Source organism: Peromyscus maniculatus, chromosome 6 (genome assembly GCF_049852395.1).
Source record: "Peromyscus maniculatus bairdii isolate BWxNUB_F1_BW_parent chromosome 6, HU_Pman_BW_mat_3.1, whole genome shotgun sequence".
Classification (NCBI taxonomy): domain Eukaryota; kingdom Metazoa; phylum Chordata; class Mammalia; order Rodentia; family Cricetidae; genus Peromyscus; species Peromyscus maniculatus.
The window spans coordinates 125,454,605-125,481,238 of NC_134857.1; the positions used below are offsets into that span (position 1 = coordinate 125,454,605).

Sequence of the window (26,634 nt, forward strand, 5' to 3'; positions counted from 1 at the left end):
CCTGGGACCCGTGAGTAGCTTTACCACTGTGTAAATTCTCAGGCTTCCTTCCTAGTTTTTTGGATGAGAAGCCTCGGGGTGAGGCCTGGCAATCTTCACTTAACAAGTCTTCCAGAAGATTCTGGTGATGACAAAGTTTGACGACCGTGGACGATAAAGCCACGAGCAGCACAGAATGATGGGTTTGGGAGGAAAGTTAAGAGTTGCTTTTCATGGTATTCCATACTGTACAGCTACTGCTTCACAGGCTAAACTGAGTCGAGTCGTAACCTAAGTGTGCTGTACGGAACTAATTCTGGAAAACATTTATGTACAAATGAAGCAAATGCCCTAATAGTTTAGGGTGCTTTTGGCTACACAAAACGAATTTGTTTTCTTTGACGAGAGCCTGTCTAATTTTGTGTGATCCAGTGTCCTGCAGGATTTCTCAGAACTTTTAAATCATAAGTGTTCAATTATGAGTCTCTAAAAGGATATTCTCTCTCCTATAAGGTACATCTTCTAGTTTAATTCCTGTTTTCTGGATTTGCCTTAATTTCTCAACTAAAGCTCCACTTGTTATCAAGTGTTTGAAAAAGAACATTTCCCCTCACCTCCTAGCCTAAGCGATTGGGTGTTGTATTATGCTTAGACTTTTTTTTTTAAAGGACTATATTGACTTTCTTTTGTTTCTGGTCCACTAATAGTTTAGAACTATTCTGTATATGACTTTCACCTCTAGTCTCTATCTTGCATGCCCTAGGTCTAACAGTTCTGAGATGAAAGCCAATAACCACGTCTTAGTCTGCTTTGCTCAGCTGTAACAGGAAACCCCACCCTGGGCAGTTTGCAGTGAACACAATTGTACTGGCTCACAGTTCTAGAGACTGGGAAGTTCAATGTCAACTTGGTGTATCTGGCAATGGCATCTTTTTAGGCCATCTGATGGCAGAAAGTCAGAGGGCAAGATGAAACCAAAGGAAGACTGAATTCATCCCTGCTTAAGGAACCCATGTTTGTCTCCCATGATTCCGGTTGTAACTGCCAAGATGGTAGCATTTCAATGAGAGCAGAACTCTCATGAGTAATTTCTTCTGGAAGGTAACACCATTCGTGCTGTTACAGCAATCATGTCTCAACACGTGGTTTTTGGGAACACATTCAAGACCTAGCAAAGATATACTGAGAATTTGAAGGGTTAATAGATATGATTTAAGAAGTGGAGCATTAACCACATCAGAAGTTTAGAAGTACCCTTGTTTCCCCTTTACAAGTAAGAAAACTATATAAATAAGGAGACTGAAACAGAAGAGGTTTGCCCAAAGTCCCATGGCTGGCCATTTAGCAGAGTTGGTCAAACTCAAAGAGTTTGACATCAAAACCTAAGCCCTTGAACTTGGGACTATACTTTGGTCTCCTTAGAAGCAGAAAAGTGGGAGACACTCAAGGTGACCCATTTTGTCTCTTCACCTCCCTTTCCCCTTCCTTTTGTTTTTAAATATCCTTTTGATTGAATGTATTTGAGTGGAATATATTTGAGCAACATAGTATCATTAATTATTTAGACTGGGGGGATGTAGGGTAAGGGAAGGAAATTAAGAAGGAGAACATGCTGGATATAGTTACCTCTTGTGTGTGCCTCTTTCTCAAATGCAGGGTTGTTCCCTGACCGGCTTTCACAGTGAAAGAGGCATTCACTCCCAGCAGAAGCAGCCCCGACTGCTGCCAGGACCTGCTGCCAATCAACAGCAAGAGATGGGAAAACTAGCAGTGAGCTGCCATTTCAACACAGCTTAGCAACTGAAAGAGTCAAAATTGATCCTTATCTGGAAAGAAAAAGCGTAAAAGGCATCAAGAAACTGCACCTTCATCTTATCGCCTGTGTTGTGTCTTATCGTCGTCGTGATAAAACCATGGGCTAGGTATTTTCTTCTGTGAACAGTCGGCCTCCATGTCATTAAAGGTGAAGAATTTTCGGCCCCTGCTTCTCTCCTGTCCTTGAGTCTCTCTCTCTCTCTCTCTCTCTCTCTCTCTCTCTCTCTCTCTCTCTCTCTATCTATCTATCTATCTCTCTCTGCTTTTGAAAGGTTCAGAGCTGCTGGGAGTCTCATCTGGCTCAGCTTGGTGCCTGGGAGGAAGGAGGGCAGAGTTTAGGCTCTTGAATGAAGCCAAGGAATGTTGGAGTGGCAGGAGTAGGGGGTTGTTTACTTTGCTGAAAATACTTCTCGAAAATATAATGCTAGGTTGTGCAGCTCCCCTCAAGTGCTGCTCCAACCCCCTCCTTTTAAATAAACGTGTGGAATTCCAGCCCCGTACATAGGAAGTCAGGAAAGGAACCCACCGCTGCTATCAGCACAGGCATCTGTGTAGGTGTGACAGGGTGAATAGGCCCTTTGGGAATTTTAAGGGGAATCCTCTGGAGCCAAATTCCTCAATGAGGGCAAACTTGCATCAGCTGTGTAAACAGTGTGGCAACGTGTGGAGGCCACAGGCAGTCTCCTGATAGTCAGCTACTGTGCTCAGGTAAGTAAAAGAAGCCGTGTTCCATCTACCCCAAGGCTTGAATGGTGAGGGCTGGGCTTTGTGGTTCCCTGTGAGTGGGTGGCTAGGAATTCCCTCTCCACTTCATCTAGTATGGAGGGCAGTCTGACTAAGCTAGATAGAGGAGGCTGGGTAAACCCCACACCCAACATGGCTCCTGGGATCCGAGTGAGTGAAGAGAAGAACAGTAACTCCAACCTGGCACTAGAACGAGGTACTTGCTGGCAGCCATCCCAGCGGCTCAAGAGATTCCTGTCCAGCAGGGCAGTATACTCTGAGAACTGTTTATTTAGCCATTTTATCAAAAACATCTTGTTTCTTTATTCCCTACAACATCTGAGGGATGGCCGAGATCCCAGAAGTAAGGCTGTGTGTCTGTCCAGCAATGCCCCATGTCCATGCTTGCACATCCAGGGTGTTGGTGTACAGCAATGCTAACTTCAACTCTTCTTTGGACGGAAATCTGGATACTGGGTCCAGTGCCTAGCTCCACAATTGTTCAGAGACTTCTTTATCTTTCTGACGTCCTCTTTGTTTAGCATCAGTGCGTAAGGAGGAGACAGAAAAGCTAGGTCAGTGTTGTACTTGAGGTATATTAGTGTGTAATACATTCTTGAGCCTGAGAACAAATTTGCAAGAGGTAAATAACAGCTCTCCTTTTGTAAACAAAGTTCTAATAGCAAATGACTAAAAACAAAACAAAACAAAACAACCCAATGCAACTGCCATAAAATTCCCGATATATCTTGAGTTTAGAGATGATTTTCAGTCATGTATTTTGTTTTAGCATTTTGCTCTGCAGATGGGTTTCTCTTTTCCCACCACTCAGCATAGGAAGTGTCGGCTGAAACTCAGCCAACATCCACCTGAGGGAAAAGTTTCTCTGTTTTGGGCTCCATCCCTGTTAGCCGTGGATGATATGACTGTACTGAGTTAATGAGATTTAGCCTTTAAAAAAATCAATAATGTCAATATTGATTTTTTTCACTCTAAGCTCTATTTCTGTAGATATAAAACCTGATCAAAATATTTACTTATGCAAGTAGTCCTGCAGGAGCTGGTGCCCTATGCTCAGCAGAGCCATAGCACCTGCCAACATCCAGTTTTGCCACCATTGGTTTCAAGAGGTCTGCTTTTCATTGCTTTCATGTTCGTGCAACCTGCCTATGCTGTCACAAGTTAGCAGAAATCAAGACTACGTGCTGCTCTGGAGATGATTTCTGGAAGCGATCAGCTTTGGGGCATGGTCTAGGGTGACAGGAATTCCTGGAAGACAAACTCAGAGGTGACTGTCTGTGTACTGTGTGCATTGGGAACAAATCTGCCTCCTAGCATTCTAGGGGAAGTAGGTCTCCTATGTAAACCCCACTGCGTCCTGTGTCTTAGTTCCCTGGTGCTATTACAAAATTCCCCAACAAAAGTCACCTAGAGGAAAGGAGTTTGTTTAAGTTCCCAATTCCAGATGACAGTCCATCTCAGCAGGGAAGTCACGTTGTCAGGAGCCTGAGAGAACCAGTCAAGCTTGAGAGAACCTACAGTCAAGGGCAGAGCAGTGAGCTAATGCATGTATGCTACCGCTCAGCCCACTCTTCTGCTTCATGTAGCCTATGATCTTCCGTTCAAGGAGTGGCCCGGCCATACAATTAAGGCATCATTCCCCACATCAATGAATGTAATGAAGGAGCTTCCTCACAGACATTCTCAGAAGCTAGCCCTAACTAAGACAATCCCTAACAGATGCACCGAGGCCTGCCTGTCCCCTGGAGGTCAAGTTGACAATTAACATTAACCAGACATTAACCAGCACACTCCTGCATCTAGGCCACCTGTCATTTTCTTCAAAACAGTGGGATATTTAAGCCACTCTCTCACTCCCTTCTCTTTCCTTCCTTTCTTCTTTCCTCTTTTTCTTGGTCCATGCTGGATTATTAAATCCAGGGCCTCACTTATGCCAAGGAGTTGCTCTGACACTGAGTACTACTCTCAGCAACCACACCTCTATTTTCTGTTTTTGTTTAAACGTACTGAACATCTGCAAGGATGGTTGTAACCAAGAACTTAGTGAAGAGTGATTCAGGAGAGAAGGGAAGAAGTGGGAACTAAGGAGGTTCAGATCTTTTGAGTATGAATGTTGTTGTATCTCCTGGTTCCTTGTAAACACAGCACATGAGGATTACTATGTGGTACTTATCCTGGGGACTTGGTTTACACTTCAGTATCACAGTTTTTACAAAACAGATCTGAGAAGCAAAGCGGCCAACTCTCTAAGATCATAAAAGGAAGACGGGTTGGCTTTTGAGTCTGATACTTTCTGGCTGTGGGATCTTAGGTGACAGTTTTAACCTTGCAGAGTCTCAGTATTCATTACCATTCACAAAACCAAGACACTTGTGAACATCTCTCAGGCCTGTTATTAATGGTAAACATAAATATGTAGTAAATTTAGGGCAATTACTCAGTTGTCAGAATCCTAACATAGGTTAGTTTCAAAGACTTCCTTAGTATGATTTGAAAGCCTATTATTTCTCTCTTTCATCTTTAACAACCATTGAACAAATAACCAGACTAATTGTAGTAGAAAGGGCATGGAAGATGCCATGACTGGCATGCATCTGGAAATGTACTGTGTTGTGGAATATACACTTCTGTGCACTGTGTGAATAATGTCGCTATGATTGGTTTGATAAACAAGCTGACTGGCCAATAGATGAACAGGATAAAGTTAGGTGGGGAGCCAAACTGAGAACGATGGCATGAGGAAGGGCAGAGTCAGAGAACAAGTCAGACACACAAAATGGGATAGAGGTAAAAGCTACAAGCCTCGGGTCAGCACATAGAGAACAAAAGTGGGTTAAGTTGTAAGAGCTAGTTAGTAACAAGCCTGAGCTATTGGCTGAGCATTTATAATTTATATTAAGTCTCTGAGTCAGTTATTTGGGAAGTGGCTGCTGGTTATTTGGGAGCACACAGTCAGGACAGTAAAACTCCTCCTACAATACTGGGGGATTAGACAGGATGAGTCTATATGCTGACATCATCACTTTCTATTTATGGACGACTTACCATACATCAATATATTGGTTGAGCATATGAACAGACTTTTATAGAATGCTGTCCTCCAGGCATGACATCCCCCTTGCCCTCTTGAACTCTGAGCAGCTGTGATTACCCACACAGCATGAATAGGATCAGGCTCTGTTAACAGTTTGTCTTGGAGGGAGGGAGGTGTCTGCATTTTAAGATTACAGACCCATGCAGTCAATGTTGCAACCTCTGGGAATTGTTGCCAAAATCGTGGTAGAACCGCAGTGTTTTGGTCCCTTCTGCAAACAGTCCTATATTTTCTAATTACTTATATGACTCTTCCTTGTAGTAGAATGGGCCACATGCAAGTTCTGAAATAAAGAAATATAGAAAGTCAGGTGTGCTAGTGTACACCTTTAATCTTAGCCCTCAGGAGGCAGAGGCAGGTGGGTCTCTATGAGTTAGAGGCCAGCCTGGTCTACATAGTGAGTTCCAGGTCAGCCAGAACTACACAATGAGACCCTGTCTCAAAAATAAAATAAGACGAAAGAAAATGGATTAAAATCTAACCTCTGTCATTTATGTTCTTGAGTCTTAAGACTGGAAAAATTTTGTAAATATCTTCATTGAGAGGTTGTTCCGAGAACTAAATGAGCAAATTCATGTCTTAGCATCTTCAGGCTGCTCTAACATAAATATCATAGTAATTGGGCTAACCTGGGTGGTTTTAACAACATGCATTCATCTTAGTCTAGAGGCTATGATATAGGTGTCAAAGCCTGAGGTCTAGCACAGTGATTCTCAACCTTTTTGATGCCACTACCCTTTAACACAGTTCGTCATGTTGTGGTGATCCCCCCCACCCCCACAACCAAAAAACTATTTCATTGCTACTTTATAACTGCAATTTTCCTATTGTTATGAATTGTAATGGAAATATCTGATATGGAGGGTATTTGATATGTGATCCCCCCCCAAAAGGGGTTGTGGCCCACAAGTTGAGAACTGCTATGCTAGAAGTTATAGACTGTGGTGAGTGCTGACTCCAGCTTACAGATGGAGTCTTTTCATGGTGTCCTCGTGACTCCAGAGAGCACAGAGCACTCTGGGGTCTCTTTTATAAGAACTCTAATCCCACTTATGATGGTTCTGCTCACCTGACACAATCACATTCCAAAGACTTCTCATCCAAAAATCATTATATTGGGAGTTAAGTGCCAGCAGATGAATTATGAGACGGCACAGATATTCAGTTTATAGCAATGTGTAAAAATTTTTACAGAGCATTGATGGGGGGGGGGGCGGCGGCAGTGGCACAGAACAATTCCTCAGTGAGGAAAGTACTTGCCCAGCAAGCTTGGTGCCCTGAGTGCGATCCCTGGACCCCACATATAGGTGAAAGGAGAGAACCAACTCCCCAAAGTTGTCTTCTGCCCTCCAGATGTGTATCACAGCATCTGTGCACATATGTGCACATATGTGCACACACACACACACACACACACACACACACACACACAAAGTTTTACTTACTTACTTTTTTTTTTTTTTTTGACAAAGGATGGTTTTAGTGGTTGGCCATCATAGGAGTCCACTGTATGCCACAAGCAAAGAAACACAAACCCACAGAGCATTGTTCTCTAGGCTCAGTCTACAGTGTATGATCAAGCCCTGTGAAAGCATTTTCTTTCTTTTTCTTTTTCTTTTTTTTCCCTTTTAAACTACAACACTTTTCCTACTACAGTCAGAGATCAAACTTTTTTTTTTAAACTCTGTGTGTGTGTGCGCGCGCATGTGTGTGCATTCATGTGCTCCAGTGCACTCACGTGGAAGTCAGAGGAGGATTTGGAAGAACCAGCTCTCTCCTTCCCCCACGTGTGTCCTAGGGATGGGACTTGGGTCTTCCAGCCCAGCAGCAAGTGTCTTTACTTTCGGGGCCCGAGGTCCAAATTTTTAATGAAAGTGTCAAAATATAAATTGGACAAATGATAGCTTTTTCTATAACAGGTGCTGGGGAAACTGGCTGCCCACATAAACAAACAATATAATTGTTGCCAATTCTCTGCTCTGGGCAGTTCTTGCTTTGTGTCCATGAAGACCGAGGTACACAGACAGTAACCCGAGGATATGTTCAGTGAAAGAGGAGCCTCCTGGCAGCAGAGAGGGCGCAGCAGAGGGGGGACATGGAAGTGTGTTGCCACGAAGAGGCTGTGGTTAAGGTTTTCATAGGTTCAGTGGGCTCTGATTGGCCGGTGAGTGTGAGGAGGGCCATCATTGGAGGGGAAGAACTAGAGCAATAAAAATTGTATGAAAATAGGATAATGAACCCAACTGTCTTATATGCGAATTTTTAAAACTACTAATAATTCACTTAAGGTGTTTGTGGTAACGGTAACAAAAAGAGGGGGTATTTCTTCTCTTCGTGGTTCAAAATTTCAAAGGAGAACAGGTTTAATCTGAGCATTATACCTCCTTCCTAAAAAAATGTGCTGATTTGGATGAGGAGGCGAGGTCATAGTTCACAGACAGCGCTTTTCGGCAGCTCTGAAGGGCGAGGCTCAGTAGAGGCTGGAGAGGGGCAGGGTGGAAGCCTGACAGTGCAGTTCCTACCTGAGTGGTGGGAGGTGCGTGGAGAACAACATGTTTGCGTTGGTTAATTTTTTCGTTGTTGTGACCAAGAAGCACAACTAAAGGAAAGAAAGGTTGAGTTGGGCTCACAGTCCCAGGGTATCACGACAGAGCAGTCTGGGGGCAGCAGTGAGACAGCAGGTCACGTGCGTCTACAGAGAGGGGTGAACGCTGGTGCTCACACTGTTTTCTCTTTTATTCCCAGTCCGTGGCATGATGCCACCCACATTTAAAATGGATCTTTCCACATCAGTTAACGCAGTCCAGAAAATTCCTCACATCATCTGTGCCTGTGCATGTGCATGTGCATGCGCGCGCGCGTATATGTGTGTGTGTGTGTGTGTGTGTGTGTGTGTGTGTGTGTGTGTGCATGTGTGTGTGCATGTGTGTGTGTGTGTGAGCATACGTGCCCACAAGGGACAGAGACTCAGACCCCCTGGAGCTTGAGTTGCAGGCAGTTAAGAACCATCATGTGGGGGCTGGGAAATAGTAAGGTCCTGTGCAAGAGTGATACAAGTGCTTAACCATTGAACCATCTTGCTAACCCTAACAAATGAATTAAAAATAAATAAATAGGGAGCTAGGAGATGGCTCAGTGGTTACAACACTCACTGTTCTTACAGAGGATCTGGATTTGGTTCCTAGGACCCATGTCAGGTGGCTCACAATTGTCTGTAAGTCCAGTTCCAGGAGACCAGACACCCTCTTCGGGCCTCCCTGTGGTACACAGATAAGTATGCAGGCAGGCAGACATACACATATAATAAAAATAAACAATCTTTAAAAAATATAAATAAATAAATAAGGTAGAGTGAAGTGTGACCCTAATTAGTCTTAGTCAATAAAAACCTGGAGTCAGATATCGAGGGTGGAAGCTGAAAGATCAGAGAAGCAGAGCAGCAGCCACTAGAGAGACTTCTTACCTCTACAAATCCTCAGAACGAATGTGGGCCTGAGATCTGTCTCCACTTTATCTTCCTGTCTCCGCCTCCCTAGTGCTGGGGTTAAAGGCATGCACCACCACTGCTTGGCTCTGTTTCTCTTTCAAACTGGTTTAATCTCATGGAGCCCAGGGTGGCCTTGAACTCCTGATCATCCTGCTTCCTCCTCCCAAGTGCTGGGATTAAAGGTGTGTGCCACGACTGCCTGGCCTCTATGGTTAACTAATGGCTGGCTCTGCCCTCTGATCTCCAGGCAAGCTTTATTTGTCAGAGCACAAACAAATATCATACAGCAGTGGAGAGCAACTGCGGACAGTTGATGTCAGCTTCTGGCCTCCACACTCACACGTGTGAAAGTGCAAGGGTACTCACATGCACACACCCACAGACATGTATATACACATACATCATGCACACACAAATATATAACACACACAAAAGCACTCCTAGTTTTCTAATGTAACCCCAAAGTTTGAAGCTTTTCTGAAAGAAGTTAGAAATCAAAAATACATTGACCAAACACACTAACACATGTAATTAGTTGTAACTTATATAGAGGTATGTACTAAAATAATTAAGACTCTAAAAGACAGACAGATCTCTCTGCGAACTTGTGGAAGAAGAGAGAAGTTTGGAAAATTGAACAAGAGCCCATTTCCTATCAAAACATTTGTGCAGAATAAAAGAGACCCAAGCAACTGCAGGCTGTGTGTTTAACTGCCACTGGGAACACTTTCACAATTTTGGTTTGGTAAATAAGCGGCTGCTCTTTATGCTTTGGGCAGTGCTATTTAGGCAGTACAGAGGGAACTAGGCTGAAACCCGAGTGTGCGGGATTCAAGTTAGAATGTAAGCATTTTATGGCTGGGGGAATAGGAGCAACTTCCTAAGATTGTTGTGAAACCTCATTCTCTAGAGGGCGGCAGTGCAGGAGAGAGTTCCATGTCAGGTTTAAATCTAGTGCTGCCTAAGGGTGAGGGGAATCCAGAGTGCTTTATAAGGCACCTCCTCTGTATTTTGAAGACTTTTAAAAATTGGATCCTCAGGGCTGGAGAGATGGCTTAGTGCTTCAGAGCACTACTGCTCTTCCAGAAGACCCAGGTCCAACACCTTCATGCAGATGTACCTGCAGACAGAACATCAAACCTTCATGCAGATGTACCTGCAGACAGAACATCAAACCTTCATGCAGACGTCCCTGCAGACAAAACATCAATGTGCATAAAGTAAAAATAAATAAGTTTGAAAAATTGGTTTCTTCGTTTAAAATGTCGGAAACCGGAAGAATTTGTGTTGTACAGTGGCATGTGTGATTTTTAAAGTATTCTTTCTCCTTAAGTGAATTTGCTGATTCACCACGACACGCGCATACCGCTTTGCCTTAAGACTTAGACCCAGGTTGGTGAAAGAGGAGAATCCCCGGCTGCGTCCACTCCCAGCCGCTGGCCGCTCTCGCTTTTGCTTTGGTGCATTGTGGTTTTGGTCACATGTGCATACAACAAAGTTCAAATAAGTAGTCATGGGAACCTTGCCTGGCAAACGCAGTGCGTGTTATCCATACGTAACGTGTAATCATTATACACGGAGGGGAGAGGCGGAGGGCCTGCGAGCTCTTGGCAGAGTCCTGCCGTCTGGTTAGAAAAGGAAGGAAGTTACCGGGTTTGGACATTCAGTTCTGAGACCGTATTCCTGACTCAACAGGATTGTAATTATGTATGTGGCTTAGAAGAGACATTTACGCAAGAGGAACATATTGTTGTCAAATGTGTTTGTGATTTGCTCATGGTTCAGAATTGGAAGGAAGCCTAAAGTAAGTTCTGAAGGTACATGGCTGCTCTGAAGAGCAGGGGATAAAGGTATCTGGACCAAGAGGGAAATAATTCATCTCCTTGGCCTCCACATGCCCCCTCTTGCCTAACACAGTCTTTTTTATTTCGCATTATTGTCCTTACAGTATTTTGCACTTTTAAAAATCTAACCAGGCAGCCTGGGGCACTCGTGTAAACCATAAGGAGGCTAGAACAGGAAGATCTCAAGTTCAAGGCCAGCCTGAGGTACAGAGCAAGATTCTGTCTCATAAAAACCAAACCAAAAAACTTTGAACTTTAAGCCCGCATTCTCCTGTCGTGGTGTTGAAGTGACTCGGAGAGTTGTGTTTAAGTTTGCTATGTCCTTGTGTGTGTTTTAGAATAATTTTGAGAAAAACTGAAAATTCACCACACTAAAGTGAGAAGCTTCGTGAGACACAGGAAGCCTGTTCTGAATTATGGCAGCTATCCCAGATCTTATGGGTAGATCAGAGGGAATTAGGGAGCCTTAAGGGGGCTGTGGAAGGCAAAGAATTTAACTTCCCTAACAGTAAACTCTCCATTGACTCCATTGATTTATTAACTGATTAACAAAACCCTTCATTCAGGATTTACGAAGTACCTACAGTATCACTTCTGTGGCTTAAGTGTTAGGTATAGATCTATGATTAGCTTCATTTGATTTATCTTCTAAATTCATCATTGCTTAATTCTCCTTCTCAACACCCATCCAGGTATTATTTAATGACATTTTCTGCTTTGAATAGCTAACAGTTAATGACTCCAGTGTGTCTTAGCTTTCTGTCTCTATGACAAAAATGCCTGAGGGAAGTCAACTTGTGAGGAAGAACTGTTTGCTTTGGCTCACAGTTTCGGAGGTCTAACTCCATGGTTACTTTTAGCCCAGGCTGTCAACATGAAATGGTTGCTTTTAGCCTAGGCCGGCAACATGAAATGTGTTAGTGAGGAAGATGGTTTTCCTCACGGCAACCAAGAAGGAGAGAGACAGAGACAGAGAAAGAGACATTTGGGTCCCAATATCCCCTCAGGGGCCTGTGCCCAATGACCTAACTTCCTCCCATCAGGCCCTAGCTCCTAAAGATAACCATTAACTTCCAATAGCCCCACAGGGTGGGGAAGCCTGTAGATACAGTCTCCAAAGGAATATTTACTATCCAAACCATAGCCAGGCTTGCTAGACATTGCCCTGAGGGCTTTTTATATATTTTCTAATGTTCACAACAGGCCACCTGATGCAGTAAGATTTATTAGCGATCCAACTGAAATAGGAAGGGCTGTGTACAGGCAGGAGAATCAGCTTCCTCAAGGTCCCACACCTAGTAAGTGAAGCCAACTGTATGACTCTGAGCTTTGTGCTAGTCTCAAGCTACTGCACTTCCTAGAATCATTAACTCATGGGTTTTTAAAAAATTATTTATCGATTTCATGTATGTATATAATATATTTTGGTCATTTTCATCTCAATGGGTTTTCTCTTTCTTAACAATTAGGTGTTAATTCCCAAGATCACCCCTATTCCTCATTAAAAGTTCATTTTAAGTGAAAACAATTTTCGAAGGCTGTTTGGGTGACTCAGTTGGTTAAGGCACTTATTAGCAAGCCTGGGGACCTGAGTTCAATTCCCATGACCCACACGGAGGAAGGAGAGAACAGAACTCCAAGAAGCTGCCCTCCGGCCTTGACACATGCCTGGTGGCTTACGCACCCCTCATACACACAGAATAAATCAGTACATACATGGATGTGGGGGACGGCTGAGTGGGTGAAGGTTGTCAAGCCCGGCGACCTGAATTTGATCTCTTATGCTTCCAGGGTGGAGAGAGAGAACCGGTTCTTGAAAACTCCCCTCCAACCTCCACACGAAACACACACACACTAAATTAAAAAGTTAAAAAAATTCAAAAGCAGTTTTTAATCATTTGTGTTCATCCTTTTTCCCTCCTCAAAGGCCCGCCTAGAGTTGTTTTTCTGCGTGTGTTGGTACTGTTGCCTGTTGTTGTTGTTGTTTGTAGTGTTTTGAAACAGGGTCTCACTATGGAAGTCAGGCTGGTCTCCAACTGTCAGTCCCCCTGCCTCAGCCTCCCAGTGCTAGGATGTTAGGCTTGCACTGCCATGCTCAACTTGAGGTTGTGATTAACAAAAAACAGTCAGAACCTCCGCTTACTTTAGATTTTGAGACTCTTTCAGATTTTCCCTTTGATGTGTATGTCTCTGTGTCTTTGTGTGGGTATGTACACGTGAGTGCTTGTGTGCATGCATGCGTGAGGAGGCATCAGATCCTGGAGCTGGAGTTACAGGCAGTTGGGGGCCGACAAGGGTCCTCTACAGGAACAGTATAAGCTCTTAACTGCTGAGACATATCTCCAGCTCTTCCCTGAAGTTTTTGAAAGGGCTTTTACAGTTCTTAATGATTCTGAAAGTCTTGTAACATAGGAAGATCAACATTGCAGATCTATAAATTCACACAAAAAAAATGATTTGAGGAGATAAAGTGATTCTTCCCCCCCACACACACACTACTGTCCATATATGGTAAATAAATCCCTAATTCTGTGAGAAACTAAAGACACTTACAGCCCACTTGGTGAGGGAGACAGTGCAGGATGTAGCCGTGGAAGTGTGGCATTGGCTTCTGCAGCGTAGAGAGAGGTTACAAAATAAGGCTGCAGCAGACCTAGAAAGGGCAGCTGTGATTCTGTGAGGACGAGAACCCAAATCATGTTTGTTAAATGTCAGCTGTACCTTCCAAAAAATGTCCTTTCTAGATGAGCCAGATCTGCCAACCAACATATCATCTTGGAGCAATTAAAGGTTTTCGGGTTTCCCCCTCTGGAATCTTATTTCCAGTTGACAGATTTTGAAGGTTCCCCGAGGATAACCACTTGTAGATGTCATGTTCCTTTTAATGGACGGGTTTCAAAGCAAATGATCACTTTGTTAGAACCTGGGGGCTCTTGCTGGCTTTGTGCAAGGCCAGTGTTAGCAGCTGAAGCAACCGGGGACAATAAAAAGTCAGGCCGTGCCTTCACAGTCTTGTTCTAGCACACGGCTCAGAGCAGTCCGGCCTGTCCCATTCAGCTCCTGGTGCCTTGTCCCGTTCCCTTGTAAGATGGGAACATCAACTGTCCCCATCTCATACATTATTGTGAAATAAGACAGTCTATGAAAAGCCCATGACAGAATGCTTGGTCCATATGAAACACATTTATATTTCATCCACCCCAACCATGCAGGAATCAAAGGTGACATTTGCTGAACTCAATTGTTTTAAAAGACCTTCATAGAATTACCATCCATATTGCAAATCAGAGCCCCGTAATACTAGAGACCTTTGAGGTTTTTAGAATTTTTAGGTATTCAAAGCACAAAAGATTGTTTTCTTTATGTAGATAAGAGATGGTAAATCATTTTCTGTTCTAAAGTAATTTCTTTTACATTAATCTTTGCAAACACATTTTATTGGTTTTATTCCATGATAAGGTTTGAGGGAGAAGAGTGTAAGCTGCAGGTTTTGACATTGAGCATGGAGAAAATAGAGACTGTGGGGATATCTAAGATTGTGTGTGTGTATGGTTTTGGGGTGGGGGAGGTAAGAGAACACAGAGCCCAGGTTGGGAAAAGCAAGACAGAGAGACACAGAGAGAATTTAGTCCTGTGACTCCAAACCATGTTTGCTGAAACTGATCATTGTAATCATAGGCATTGCCTACAAATAATGCTTCCCTAGCCAAGGGGGTTTGCAAAGTCCTGGACCAAACAGGACTAAATGATTTCCCTGGCTGCAGAGCCACTCACTACATGGCTTCATCTGAATTCTAGGCCCGCCTCTCCCCATCTGTGTCAACTTGACAGCTTGCTCGATTTCTTCATCTGGTTTTCCCAGTCAGAAAGCAGACATAGCAATAGCACCTCTGTTGACTTATGAATTAAATCCATGAAAATTTGGTGCCTCGCTTATAATAAATACTATGTAAGTGTCAGATCTCATTAACATGGAAGATGGAATAAGTTATTGACCTTGCCTGAGTGTAGGAGCCACACCTATAATCCCAGTATGCAAAAGCTAAGCGGACTGTTGTGAGTTTGAACAAAGATCCGCCTGGCTCTGCCTCCCGAGTGCTGAGATTAAAGGCGTGCACCACCACCCACTGGCACATTTTTCTTTTTCTTTCAGACTTTGAATGTCACCAGATTTGCTGCTTCTAGTGGTTTCCAAATGCTGAGTCAGCAGTTTCTACTTGTAAGCAAGCATCACTCTCAGAGATCCTGGGGCTCCTCCTATGGCGCCGGGGCTGTACTTACACATGGCTTAAAGACTCTGTGGAGGGGGGGCAAAATAGCTTGACCACACAACTGCTATGACAGGCTTAGGGGCCCAGACGCAGCTTCTGTACCAGGCTTACTGGCAGGCAACACCCCATCCAGGAGAAGCCATAAGATGACCCTACCTCCCGCACTCCCCATCCCCCACCCCCACTCCCCACCCCCCACCCAAGGAAGGTCTACATCTAAGGGAAAACACCTGACAATCCAAACATTCCCTATACCCCTAGACAAATGTCAGCCAATCAAAGTCCTGAACCCTGGAAATCCCCTCACCCCAACCTCTACTGTGATTAAAAACCCTACCCTGCATAGGCTGGGGACTCTCTGCTCTCACTGCGGCCTTGGACAGAGACCAAGCTCCTAGTGTGAAATAAAGGCTTTGTTTTTACATATGGGATTCAGTCTCCATGGTGATCTTTTAGGGGTCCCTGTGATCTGGGCATAACAGTCTCCTGGAAATGTGAAGCCTTCTGGCTTGGGTGGAGGTGATCCAGAAGCCATCTGGCACTTGTTCTACCCTATGCCTGGCCAACAGGGAAGGTTGGCTCTAAAACGGTCCTACATGTCAGAGCAAGTAATGGTTTAATATTTGTTCATTCATATATGCTTCCTCTTAACACATTGTGATAGAAACCAAAAAAATGTAGCCAGCCCACCATGTTAGGCTGGGCATGCACCAGGATAGACATACTGTCTTGACTGTTCCCTGTGGGTCTCAGGGAGGAGGAGGAGGGAGTCGATCAGCACTGGTAACCAAGTATGGGAGACAAAGTTAGAAAAGAAGAATGAAGAAATCCATTGGAAATAGGACAACAGGGCTGACTGTAAACTTTTTGTTCCAGTTGCCCATGTTAGATTGAGGAAAGGATTTGTACAGGAACTCCATGTGACCAGCCACTGGGAAAGGATCTAGTCTAGTGGGGAAATCCTTAAAGGGAAATCAGAACAGCCTGTGTGGGAGTTTGAAAGAAAATGCCCCCCAAAAGGAGTGGCACTAATTAGGAGGTGGGCCTTGTTGGAAGAAGTATTGTCACTGTGGGGGTGGGCTGTGAGGTCTCCTATGCTGAGGCTACACCCATTGAGACAGTTCACTTCCTGTTGTCTGTGGATCAAGATGCAGAACTCCACCTCTTTCTCCAGCACCATGTCTGCCTGCGTACTGCCAGGTCCCACCATGATGATAATGGACTATACCTCTGAAACTGCAAGCCACCCCAATTAAATATTTTCCTTTGTAAGAGTTGCTATGGTCATGGTGTCTCTTCATAGCAATAGAAACCCTAACTAAAACAACCTGGGAATCCATGTTGTTGTTTTTGGAATTTTAAGATATGTCGCTTTCTCTCAAACAGACCAGGGAACTTCATCCCTGAAGGCTAGCTTTTATAGTGCCAGAACGTGCTATGCAGGCCGTTGGGGGAGAAAATATGTCCAAGGTCTTGCACAGTGCTGGACTCTGCATCCTGCAGTACCTTCTGCCAGGCTGGGTGTGCCCACTGGGACAACAGTGGCATGACTGTTATGGGGAAACCAACCCTTTCTCCATGAATTTGAGGCCTGCTCTACAGGAGGGCATGTCTCGCCTGACACTGGGATACTGATTGGAAGCCTGTGACTGGCAAGGTTATAGGCCACAGTATACAGCCTGCTACTGTTACATTGCTCACTCGTCATGTTGCTCTCGACCTTGTTCAGAAAAAAACTTTTCTTCTTCTTTTGCCATGGGCAGCATCAGTGCAGAGATACTTACCGGATCAAAGTGCTGAGAATAAGAGGCTACTCACTCAGTCCTAAGTGAACATCTTCATCAGCTTACCCCATCCCTTCACCCCAAACCTGTCAAGATTCAGGGAACATCTTGGAAGAAGCAACAGAAAGAGTGTAAGTGCTGGAGAGCTCGGGCTGGGGAACACCGTGAAACGCTCTCTGGACATGCTATGGCTCTCATACTCATGAACTCACAGCTGCCATAGCTAGATAGATGAAGCTGACTAAAATGCCAGCGTAGATAGGAGCTTGCTTTTCAGTGCCCACCACTCACTAAGGAGCGATCAGCAGTTGACAGCTGCCTGGGGAGAAAGAATCCTTGTCGATTGAGAGTGTCCCAGCTGGTAGATTTTCCACACTCCAGTGGATCTCTTCATACCCATATACATACGGCTAGCACTGATTGGATTTAGTGAACGATCAAAGAAGATGAAGAATGAGGAGGAGGAAAAGGAGAAGAAGAAGGGGAAGAGGAGGAGAAGAAGAGGAAGAAGAAGGAGGAGGAGCAGGAGGAGGAAAAAGAAGAGAAAGGGGAGGAAACAATGAAGTTGAGATGAGGACATATAGGGAGAGATAGGGAGAGAGTTGGAGGAGGGAAATGGGAAGAGGTGGATATGGTCATATTTTATTGTATACACGTATAAAATTATTAAGAATAAAGAAAAATTATGATAAAAAATAACAATAAGATTTCTCTCAATGAACTTAGCAGCATCAAGAAAAAGTACAGGCAGAACCCCATTTAAATTCAATTCTGTATACAAAAATTGGCATTTATAAACCATATGTGAAGGTAAAATACATGACCTATTTCAAAAATAATCTTCTCTGTGTCCTCAACTCCAGGGGTTCTGATCAGACCATTAATTACTGTTGATGAATAAAAGGCCCCAGATATGGGAAGTCAGACTTTAAATTACAGAATAGTTTTTTACTTTCACAAATAGAATCACCACAAAGTTTCTTTGAATAATTATCCTTTGCAAGCAATTAGTTGGACTTCAAAATCTAAGTTTTTATGATTTATTTTTGAATAGTTATTGTTTTGCTGACTTTTATTTGAAACTGGGGGCTTGTGTGTCAGGGTTTTCATTGCTGTGAAGAGACACCATGGCCACAACAACAACTCTTATAACATTTAATTGGGGGGGGGGTCCATTTACAGTTTCAGGGATTCGGTCCATTATCATCATGACAGGGAGCATGCAGGCAGACATGCTGCTAGAGCTGAGACTGCTACATCTTGCAAGCAACAGGAAGTCGACTGAGACGCTGGATGGTATCCTGAACATAGGAGACCTCAAAGCCCGTCCCCACAGTGGCTTCCTCCAACAAGGCCACACCCACTCCTACAAATCCACACCTCCTCATAGTGACACTCCCTATGAGATTATGGGGGCAAATTACATTCAAACTACTGCATTGTGTATCTCAGATTGGCCTTGACCTCCATAACTGATTATGACCTTGAACTTTTGATCCCCCAGCTGAACCTTCAGTACTTCCTGTGTGCTGGGATTATAAATGTGGACCACCATGCCCAGATTATGCCCTCTACCAACTAAGCTACATCTCCAGCCTCTTCAAATGTCAGTTTTGAGGCAGGGACACTTTCCCAGCTGTTTCCATGCTCAAGCTGTGAGTGGAGCCTTCTCATGAACCCAGATGTTGACTCTTAATTCTGTGTGCTCTTTCCAAGTATGTTATTTCCAATGAAAAAAGAAAAATAATGAGAACAGCAACAATAACAAAAAAAAACCAGGAAAGTATTAAAGAAGCCTAAAAAAATGAGTTAGCTTTTAATTTTTAAGTTTGAAATATCATAGCAAATGTTATTCAAAAGATTCAAAAGGAAGAAAGAGGGAACCTGACTATGTTCTTTAAAAAGTTGGTAGCCTCCAGAAAGTGATAACATTACAAAATCAATCATAAGTAATTGAAATCAAATATTCAAAGTCTCCTCCCAGAGGAGCCTTCTTTATCTGGGGAGCTACTGACAGTTGATGGACGCTGAAAGAGGAAGACTCACTTTGTGATGTGGCTGCTGGTCTGTTGCCCAGGCCCTAGGGAATGAGCCCACACCCATACACATATAGGTAGCACTAACTGGACTGATTTAAATAAATATTACATAAATTTAAAAATATTCAAAGGAGGATACGAAGTATGGAGGGATATGTGATGGGGAGGTGTCTTAGTTACTGTCATATTGCTGTGAAGAGACACCATGACCAAGGCAACTCTTGTCAAAGAAAGCATTGAATTGGGGGCTTACTTACAGTTTCAAAAGGTTAGTCCATTATCATCATGATGGAAAGCAGACAGGCATGGGGCTGGATCAGTAGCTGAGAACTTTACATCCTGATCCACAGGCAGCAGGCAGAGGGACACTCGGCCTAGTATGGGATTTTGAAACTTCAAAGCCCACCCCAAAAGCACAATTCCTACAAGGCTACACCTCCTACAACAAGGCCATACCTCCTAATCCTCCCCAAACAGGTCATCAGTGGAGCCTAAGCATAAAAATATATGAGCCTAAGGATGCCATCCTCACTCAAACCACCACAGGAAAGGATCCAGGAAAGCATTAGAGGGGGGAGTTGGGGTGAATATGATCAATATATACTATATACATGTATGAAATTTTAAAATAATAAATGAAAATATTATTTTAAAAAGACAGAAATATAAGAAAACTCAGAACCTCTTTATAGTATTCATGCATTTCCTTGAGTCATTTCAAAGACATGTCCATATTTATGCACTGTAGCAATATTTTTCTCCACACAATTGTGAAGCTAGAGGGCCAGGGAGAATGGAATTTCTCACACTCCAAGTCATGACCTATCAATGGGTGGGAAAATAAAATGAATCACTGTAATCTTTTGAATTTTCTACAAAAGAAGTGAAAAATAGACTGGAAAATACCAAAAATGCATCAATTAGGTATAGGTAAACTTCATTTCGTGGATTTCGTGTCCCCACACATATTCACACAATATCCTTCTTATAGATATTTAAGTGGTATGCACATATGCATCTGATTGTCCTGACTCACCATGGAATGCAGACAAAAGAATTTGAAAAATCCAAAATGGAGAAGACTCAAAGTCAATGGCCACAGTATGCAATAGCTGTGACTTTAAGTGAACCTGTGTCTCTTAACACAGTGTGTTGAGCTGTGACAGGCTTCGTGTTCTCATGAGCAAGAGAAGCATTCAAGCCAAATGTATTCCCTTAAATATTCCTTCCTGCATGCATATGGGCACCTAGCTATAAATAGACTTTTAGAAATCTTTAAATACAGTAAAAGCTTTACAAGGTAATTAGAACTATGACATCCCGATTCCACAAATAGCACTTGTGAATACTGTAAACTTACAGCACAGAAGACCGGTTGGTATTTTAACTGCCCATCCATTCATATACTCTAAAGGCCAATGTGGAAAAAAAGGAAAAAGAAATAATCTCTGCTTGTTGCTTTCTGTAACATCTCATCAGCCTGGGATGATAGGATTGATCTGTGAGATGTAGTTGGAATCTAAAGAGAATTCTGAACCTGCCCCTCATGCTTGAGAGAAGACAGTTCTGTCCCTCATCTTAATGACTTCCTCCATCTCTCTCTGATCTGAACTAGTCTTGCTTAACTCTGTAATACTGCTTTACCCATTCTTCATAGGGACCATCCAGGTTTCCAGGAAACTCTCTGGGCTAAAAAACATTCCAGACATTCCTTAACACTGCGTTCCTGAAAAGGTTGGTTTCTTAGGCTCAGAGAGAACACTGCCCACATGGTTCACAGGGACCGCCACACAAGCCTGGCTTTAGCAGCCAGCCAAGGGTGGCCTCCTGTCCCTTCCTCTGAAAGGCTCGCTGTACTCAGTCCAGACTCCAAGAGACTCAGTTTTACAGGGGAGCTGAGGACACTAGGAACCTCAGTAAAGAAGAATCCATGAGAGAGGCTGTGTTCCCAGCCACACAGTGAACCTACACATAGGGTGTGTGTCTTGGTATGATATGTGTTTTCTTTGGAAACAGGCATTTAAATGAAGTTTCCCTTAGCAAAATCTTGCCCCCAACAAGAGTCTTGAAAACACTTTTAAAGAATTCAAGAAATAGAAAGTCTACCCTGGAGCTTGTATTAGCTGTTTTTCTTACTAAAATAATTACAGAGCACACCATTTCTCTCTCATTCAATTTCAGTTTCTCCCTTTCTGCATCTTCTACACCCCCTGCTCCCTTCCTCCTTACTGGCCTTGAATACATTCATTCGAGATGTTCTCATTCTCTTTTTCCGACCAGGGAGAATGAATTTCAAACATTCCAGGGGTGAAGAGTTCCAGAAAAGAGATAAGCCCCACAGAGTTTCCTTCCTAAGCAGCCAGATGCCTCCTGCTCCTGGTTGGTGATACTCTCTGCCAAGCTCAGGCTCTCTGGCCTGGAGTGTGTCCTAGCTGTTCTTCCAAACTCAGCACCTTCGCTTGGTTTCCACATCCCCCCTTTATTTACATATTTCTAAAATTATTTTATTTCATGTATTATTGTGTACACATCCATGTGTGTGTCAGTGCTGGCAGAAGTGTGCACTTGTGCACGTTTGGAGGTCAGAGGACAACTTTGTGGTCAGTTCTTTCCACTTCTATGTGGGTTCCAGGGATCAGACCTTCCGGGTCCTTTAGCATCTCACTGGCCTTTGTTTTGTTTTTTAGCTAAGGTTTTGCCATCCGGTCTTGGTGTTACAGGAAAGAATAGAATGCACTCCTATATGGAGATATGCCACGATCTCCTTAAGAGAATCCAGCTGGGCACCTTTCTGATATCCAACTCAGGAAGGTATACCTTTTCCTTGTTCTTTTCTGTCTTTTTTGGATGCTGGCCAAAACCTGAATGTTCCCCAAACTGAGTAATGAACCCTGGTGCCAGGTCCTACAGTTCTTGCTCCATGAAACAGGAGTTCTTGGTCAATTGTTGCAGGCTGCATCAGCACTGGGAGATGGGGGCTCCGACCACTGTGTAGTCTGTCCTGCAGCCCCACTCTTCCTGAGAGACTCATGAGACCCTGGGGCATCTTCAGCATGTGGCCGACTGTAGGGGGAAATGGAACACTAAGCCCAAGGGTGGGTGCATCATTGAAAGAGGTTACGATTCAGGAGCTGAGTCATCATTTCACACTCCAAATGGACAGCATTGAGTGCTGGGGATCAGGGTGGGAGAAACTACTAGCTCCAGGACTCAGACTTTTCCCCCTCCTCACCCTTCCGTGAACTATGAGCTGGGTCCCTGAAAGTGTTACAAAAAAATTATAACCAGGTAGGCAGCACTCTCTCGATCTGTTATACCAGACGACCTTCTGACCTTTGAATCAATGGCTGAATATTGAACATCCTCTGTCTGAAATAGAGAAGCTCACCTAGGCATTTCTGGGAAGAACACGTCACCTCAAAAGATCTCTGGTAGATTACTGGGGGCTGAAAAATGAGGCAGAGATAACTACTTCACACTGACTTTGGAAAGAGTCACTACGGAGTGTTTACAAAGATCCCACAGATGGCTAAAATTAGCTCATTCTGCACAGAATTATCTGCTGCTGACTCAAGATGGTGACACAGGCAGGGATAAGCTGTGAGCTCACCAGGAAGCTCATTCCCTAAAATTACTCTCTGGCAGCCAACGACCATGCGCACACCAGTGGATGCATGATGGGTTATAAATAGCGGCCAGTTATGCCGTCACCCACAAGCTGTGTCTTTAGTGTTGTTCTTTGCAGATCCAAAGACCTTCTGACTGCCCTGTTGTCTCTACTGCAGTGTGTGTATGTGTGTGTGTGTGTGTGTGTGTGTGTGTGTGTGTGTGTGTGTGTGTGTGTGTGATGTGCACACGCATCTCTGAATGTCATTCTTTGAGTTGTATGATACGATAATTAGAAAACAGGTTAAACCATCTGGGCAGGATCATCTGACAGCTCAAAGACATCAACCCACTGAGCCTTGGATGTCTTCCTTTAAGGTGGAGCACACACCCTGCCAGTTGACCTTGGGTCAGTGGTCGGCTTAGAAATAGGCAGAGGATAGAGTGTGGTATAGGCAACATTAGAGTGATTTCTCCTTGACTGAAAACAATGGCTTTGTTTCTACCTAAGGCAAGTCTAAGCCAGATCTGGTGGCATGTTTATAATCCATCCCACAGTTGGGAGGCCGAAGCAGGAAGGTTGCTGCAAGTTGAAGCCTCTCTGGGTCACAGCAGTGAGTTCAAGGCCACCGAGACCCTAGCTCATAAGAAAGGCAAGACAAACAGGTACAGGCTGGTGTACAAGAATGGAAGTGTCCAACACTACTCAAAGCGGTACTTTTAGTTGCCTCTCACTTAATCAAATTTGAGTTCTTGGTGTGAGACAAGCAAACTATTTAACTAAGTTAGCCACTCAGTTCCATTAGATAAAAAACGGCCCCGCCTTTCCCAGAACGTCCCATAGCCTGCTACGTTCCCTTTCTTGGTGGCTGACTTCATGTCCTCTTCCATTCCTGCTGCAGCTTCTCTGTGATATTCATTTCAGGACATGAGCATCACTTCATGTGTGTCAGATGCATTGGGGTTATGAATGATGGCATTCCTCCACAGGTATCAGGTCTCTGCAGCCAATGGCGTTCCCTGACTCAGGAAGCCACTTTCTGGCTCATTAAGAGCTAGGCTGATTTCTTCAGTGACAAAAGAAATGTCAAAAAGAAAATTGGCACACCATGATTTTCTATTTTTGGAGCCCTGGAATTTTTCTTGTTGGGACACTGAGTACTCCGTGTCTAATTAGGCCTTCCTTCTTACTCATATTTGGCTTTATCAATAAATTACACAACTGATAATTAGGAACAGGAGCCCAGTGCGTGCAGCAAAGTGTGTGGGGGAGGAGCATTCAGGGAAACACAGGATTGGGATGGCGAGGTGGGACAGGGGACACAGGCCTGATGGGAAGCCTTCAAGCAATGTGCACGATGGTTGGACTCTGACTCACTCATAGGCGGTTCATCTGCTTTGTAGTGAGACAGAGTGCTCACTTTATGATTTCCTTTAAAATAGTTTTGTTTTGTATTGTGTTTTAAAGCCGGATCTAGGATAGCCCAGGCTGGCTTGAACTCTCTCCTACTTCTACCTCCCGAGTGCCGAGACGAAGGCATGTGCCACCATGGCTTGGTTTATGCAGAGTCGGTGACTGAACCCAGGAATTCACACATGCCAAGCAAGCATTGCACCAAACAAGCTTCATCCCCACCCCCTAACTGTACCATGTGTCTTTGGGAAAGGAAACAGACCCGCGGGCTGTGTAACCAGAGTTAAACAAAATGTTTCAGTAATAACGCTGGCATTTCCAGCAAGTTCCTACTTTTCCAAATAGTCAGGAGTGGTAGCTCCATCTTTTCAACCCCAGAGCATCCAGGGAACACCCACAGGAGAGACTGACCATAGAGGTGTGTCGAAAGCCTTTAGATAATGCTCATGACCATCAGCTTGGCCTCTTTGCAGTACTTATCACCTTCTGCCTGGTATCCCCACACAGGCGCACACTGAACGTCTCCCCCAGTGAACTAAGCTACAGGTGGGCCCAGGGCACCCCCTAATCTCTAGCAGTGCTGTGTGCTTTCTGCATGCATTGAATGAAGAATAGATTGCTGGCCTTTGTTGGGTGTCTCTGCATCCTCTCTCGTGACAGTCAGTAGACGGTAAGTGTGGGGAGGTTGAGTGGAGATACACGAAATGTCCACTATTGACTAAATTTCACAGTTCAGCTTTTGTGTCTTACTTTCTGAACACCGTGCTAGTGACAAGGACATAAGCAGCAGCACCTGTGTCACCAGGAACCACCCTGCCTTGTTGGTTCTCACTTTCTCTTCCATGCTCTGCTCTCTCCCGAGTATCCTCTGTGGTGTGAACTTTCCTACTCTCTAACTGGTCTGACTGGGTTATTTGCGGCATACCTTAGATGGCACTCAGAGGTCATCCTTGACTGTCCTGAGCAGGTGTCCATGTTTCTGGAATTCCCTGTTAGACTCCAATAGGATTTGATTGCATTACACATAATGACTATAATAGTCATTCCTACCGCTAGCCCGCAAGCCCACCAAGTGTGAGTCACCTGCTCAAATTCCTGGGCTCTGAGAGCCGAGCAGAATTCTGGGCACAGAGAAAGTGGCTCACAAATATTTGTTGACTACATGAATGCAATCCAGGCTTCTCCTGGCCATCCCCACGTTAAACACACTTGACAAACCAAACACAGGCACTATCCACCTCCACATTTAGGTGACCAAGATCTGGAGGAAATGCACAGCCACGGAGTACAGGTTAGGGATGTGATCGCTCTGTACTGCAACAGAGAGAAAGTGTCTCACTGCTATCCAAACCAAGACCATGGGAAGAAAAAGCCGTTTTTTTCTATTTAAAAAAAAATGTAAGCCTGAAAAGCTTGTGGCTGAATAGAATGTTTCAGACAGCATTTTCCTTTTCTCCACTGTAGGCTTGATGGATAAACAATGTGTAAGGCAAGCATGTGCTAGAGAGATGCAGCCGTAATTACTTGTTCTCAAATGTTTGTCTAACCACGCCTCTTAATCCAACATCCAGTAGTTTAGAACAGAATTAAATTCTGCCCTTTAGGCAGGATTAGCATCTGGAGGTTCTTGTTTCTGTCATTTAAATGTTCATATCCCAATATTTGTACTTTTCCGTTTAGAATAGACGCAGAGTGTGTGCAGGGAAATACAAAGAGCATGGAATTTCTACCACGCAGCTCATCATCCTTATTGGTTTGTGGTCCATTTTTATGGATATCATTTTTTTAAAAAACTGACTCATCCACCCCTACTTACAGGACGTTAGAAGAAACTGCTAGACCACCCTCTCCTCTCACCAACCAAGTACACTCCTTTTGCCAGAAATTAAGTTGTTTTTTTAACCAGAAAAGTATAAAAAGGACTATGGTGAAGATTCTAGATAAGGGAATAGTAGAACATGAGTGACATGAAGAGGGAAATGGGGTAAAATGGGGGGCAGGAGAACTGGGAGGAGAGAAGGAAAGGCTACATGGTGGGGGGACCATACTAAGGATGCTTGAAAAAGCTTTAGGGAAACATATTAGTTTATGCTTAGTTAAGAATACACACACACACTCTCTCTCTTCTTTATATATGAAGACATATATATATATATATATATATATATATATATATATATATATATATATATGTATGTATTAGATGAAGCTGTGCCACTCAGGGTGATAATGCTCTAACAAAAACCTAGTGCCAGGCAGGGGAAACTCCCCTTCAAGTTATTGGTCAGAGGACTCCAAGAGAGTCTTAAAGCACTATAGCTTCTTGCATTACCCTTGGATGCCCCCCGGGATTTGAAGGCAAGACCTTATTACTGCAGACATCATACGCTGCAGACATAGAACTTAGAGGAGCTGAGCTGGAACTGATCTGGAAGCCTCCTCCTGGACGACTTGCTCTCATGGTATGTGAAAATGCTATCAAGCTGCCAAGGGTGGTAGGTGCACACAGACACGTTTGTCCGTGTGGCTGCGGACATCGTCTAACACAGCCTTGGTC

The 26,634-nt window shown here is 43.9% G+C and overlaps 1 protein-coding gene across 3 annotated transcripts in view; it reads left to right on the top strand.

Moving 5' to 3' along the window:
• LOC107402187 (uncharacterized) overlaps positions 1-15,409 on the top strand; it is a 50,424-nt gene extending 35,015 nt beyond the window's left edge. For 2 of the 3 annotated variants that reach the window (XR_013052418.1, XR_013052419.1), the window contains exons 2-3: positions 1,636-1,942; positions 15,117-15,409. Coding sequence is in view for 1 of the 3 variants with exons in the window: in XM_076575116.1 (XP_076431231.1) it covers positions 1,636-1,648 (13 nt within the window). In the remaining 2 variants the exon portion in view is untranslated. Of the gene's footprint in view, positions 1-1,635; positions 3,234-15,116 lie in introns of those variants that run through there. The other variant, XM_076575116.1, reaches the window with a different exon arrangement.
• The last annotated feature ends 11,225 nt before the right edge of the window (positions 15,410-26,634 follow it).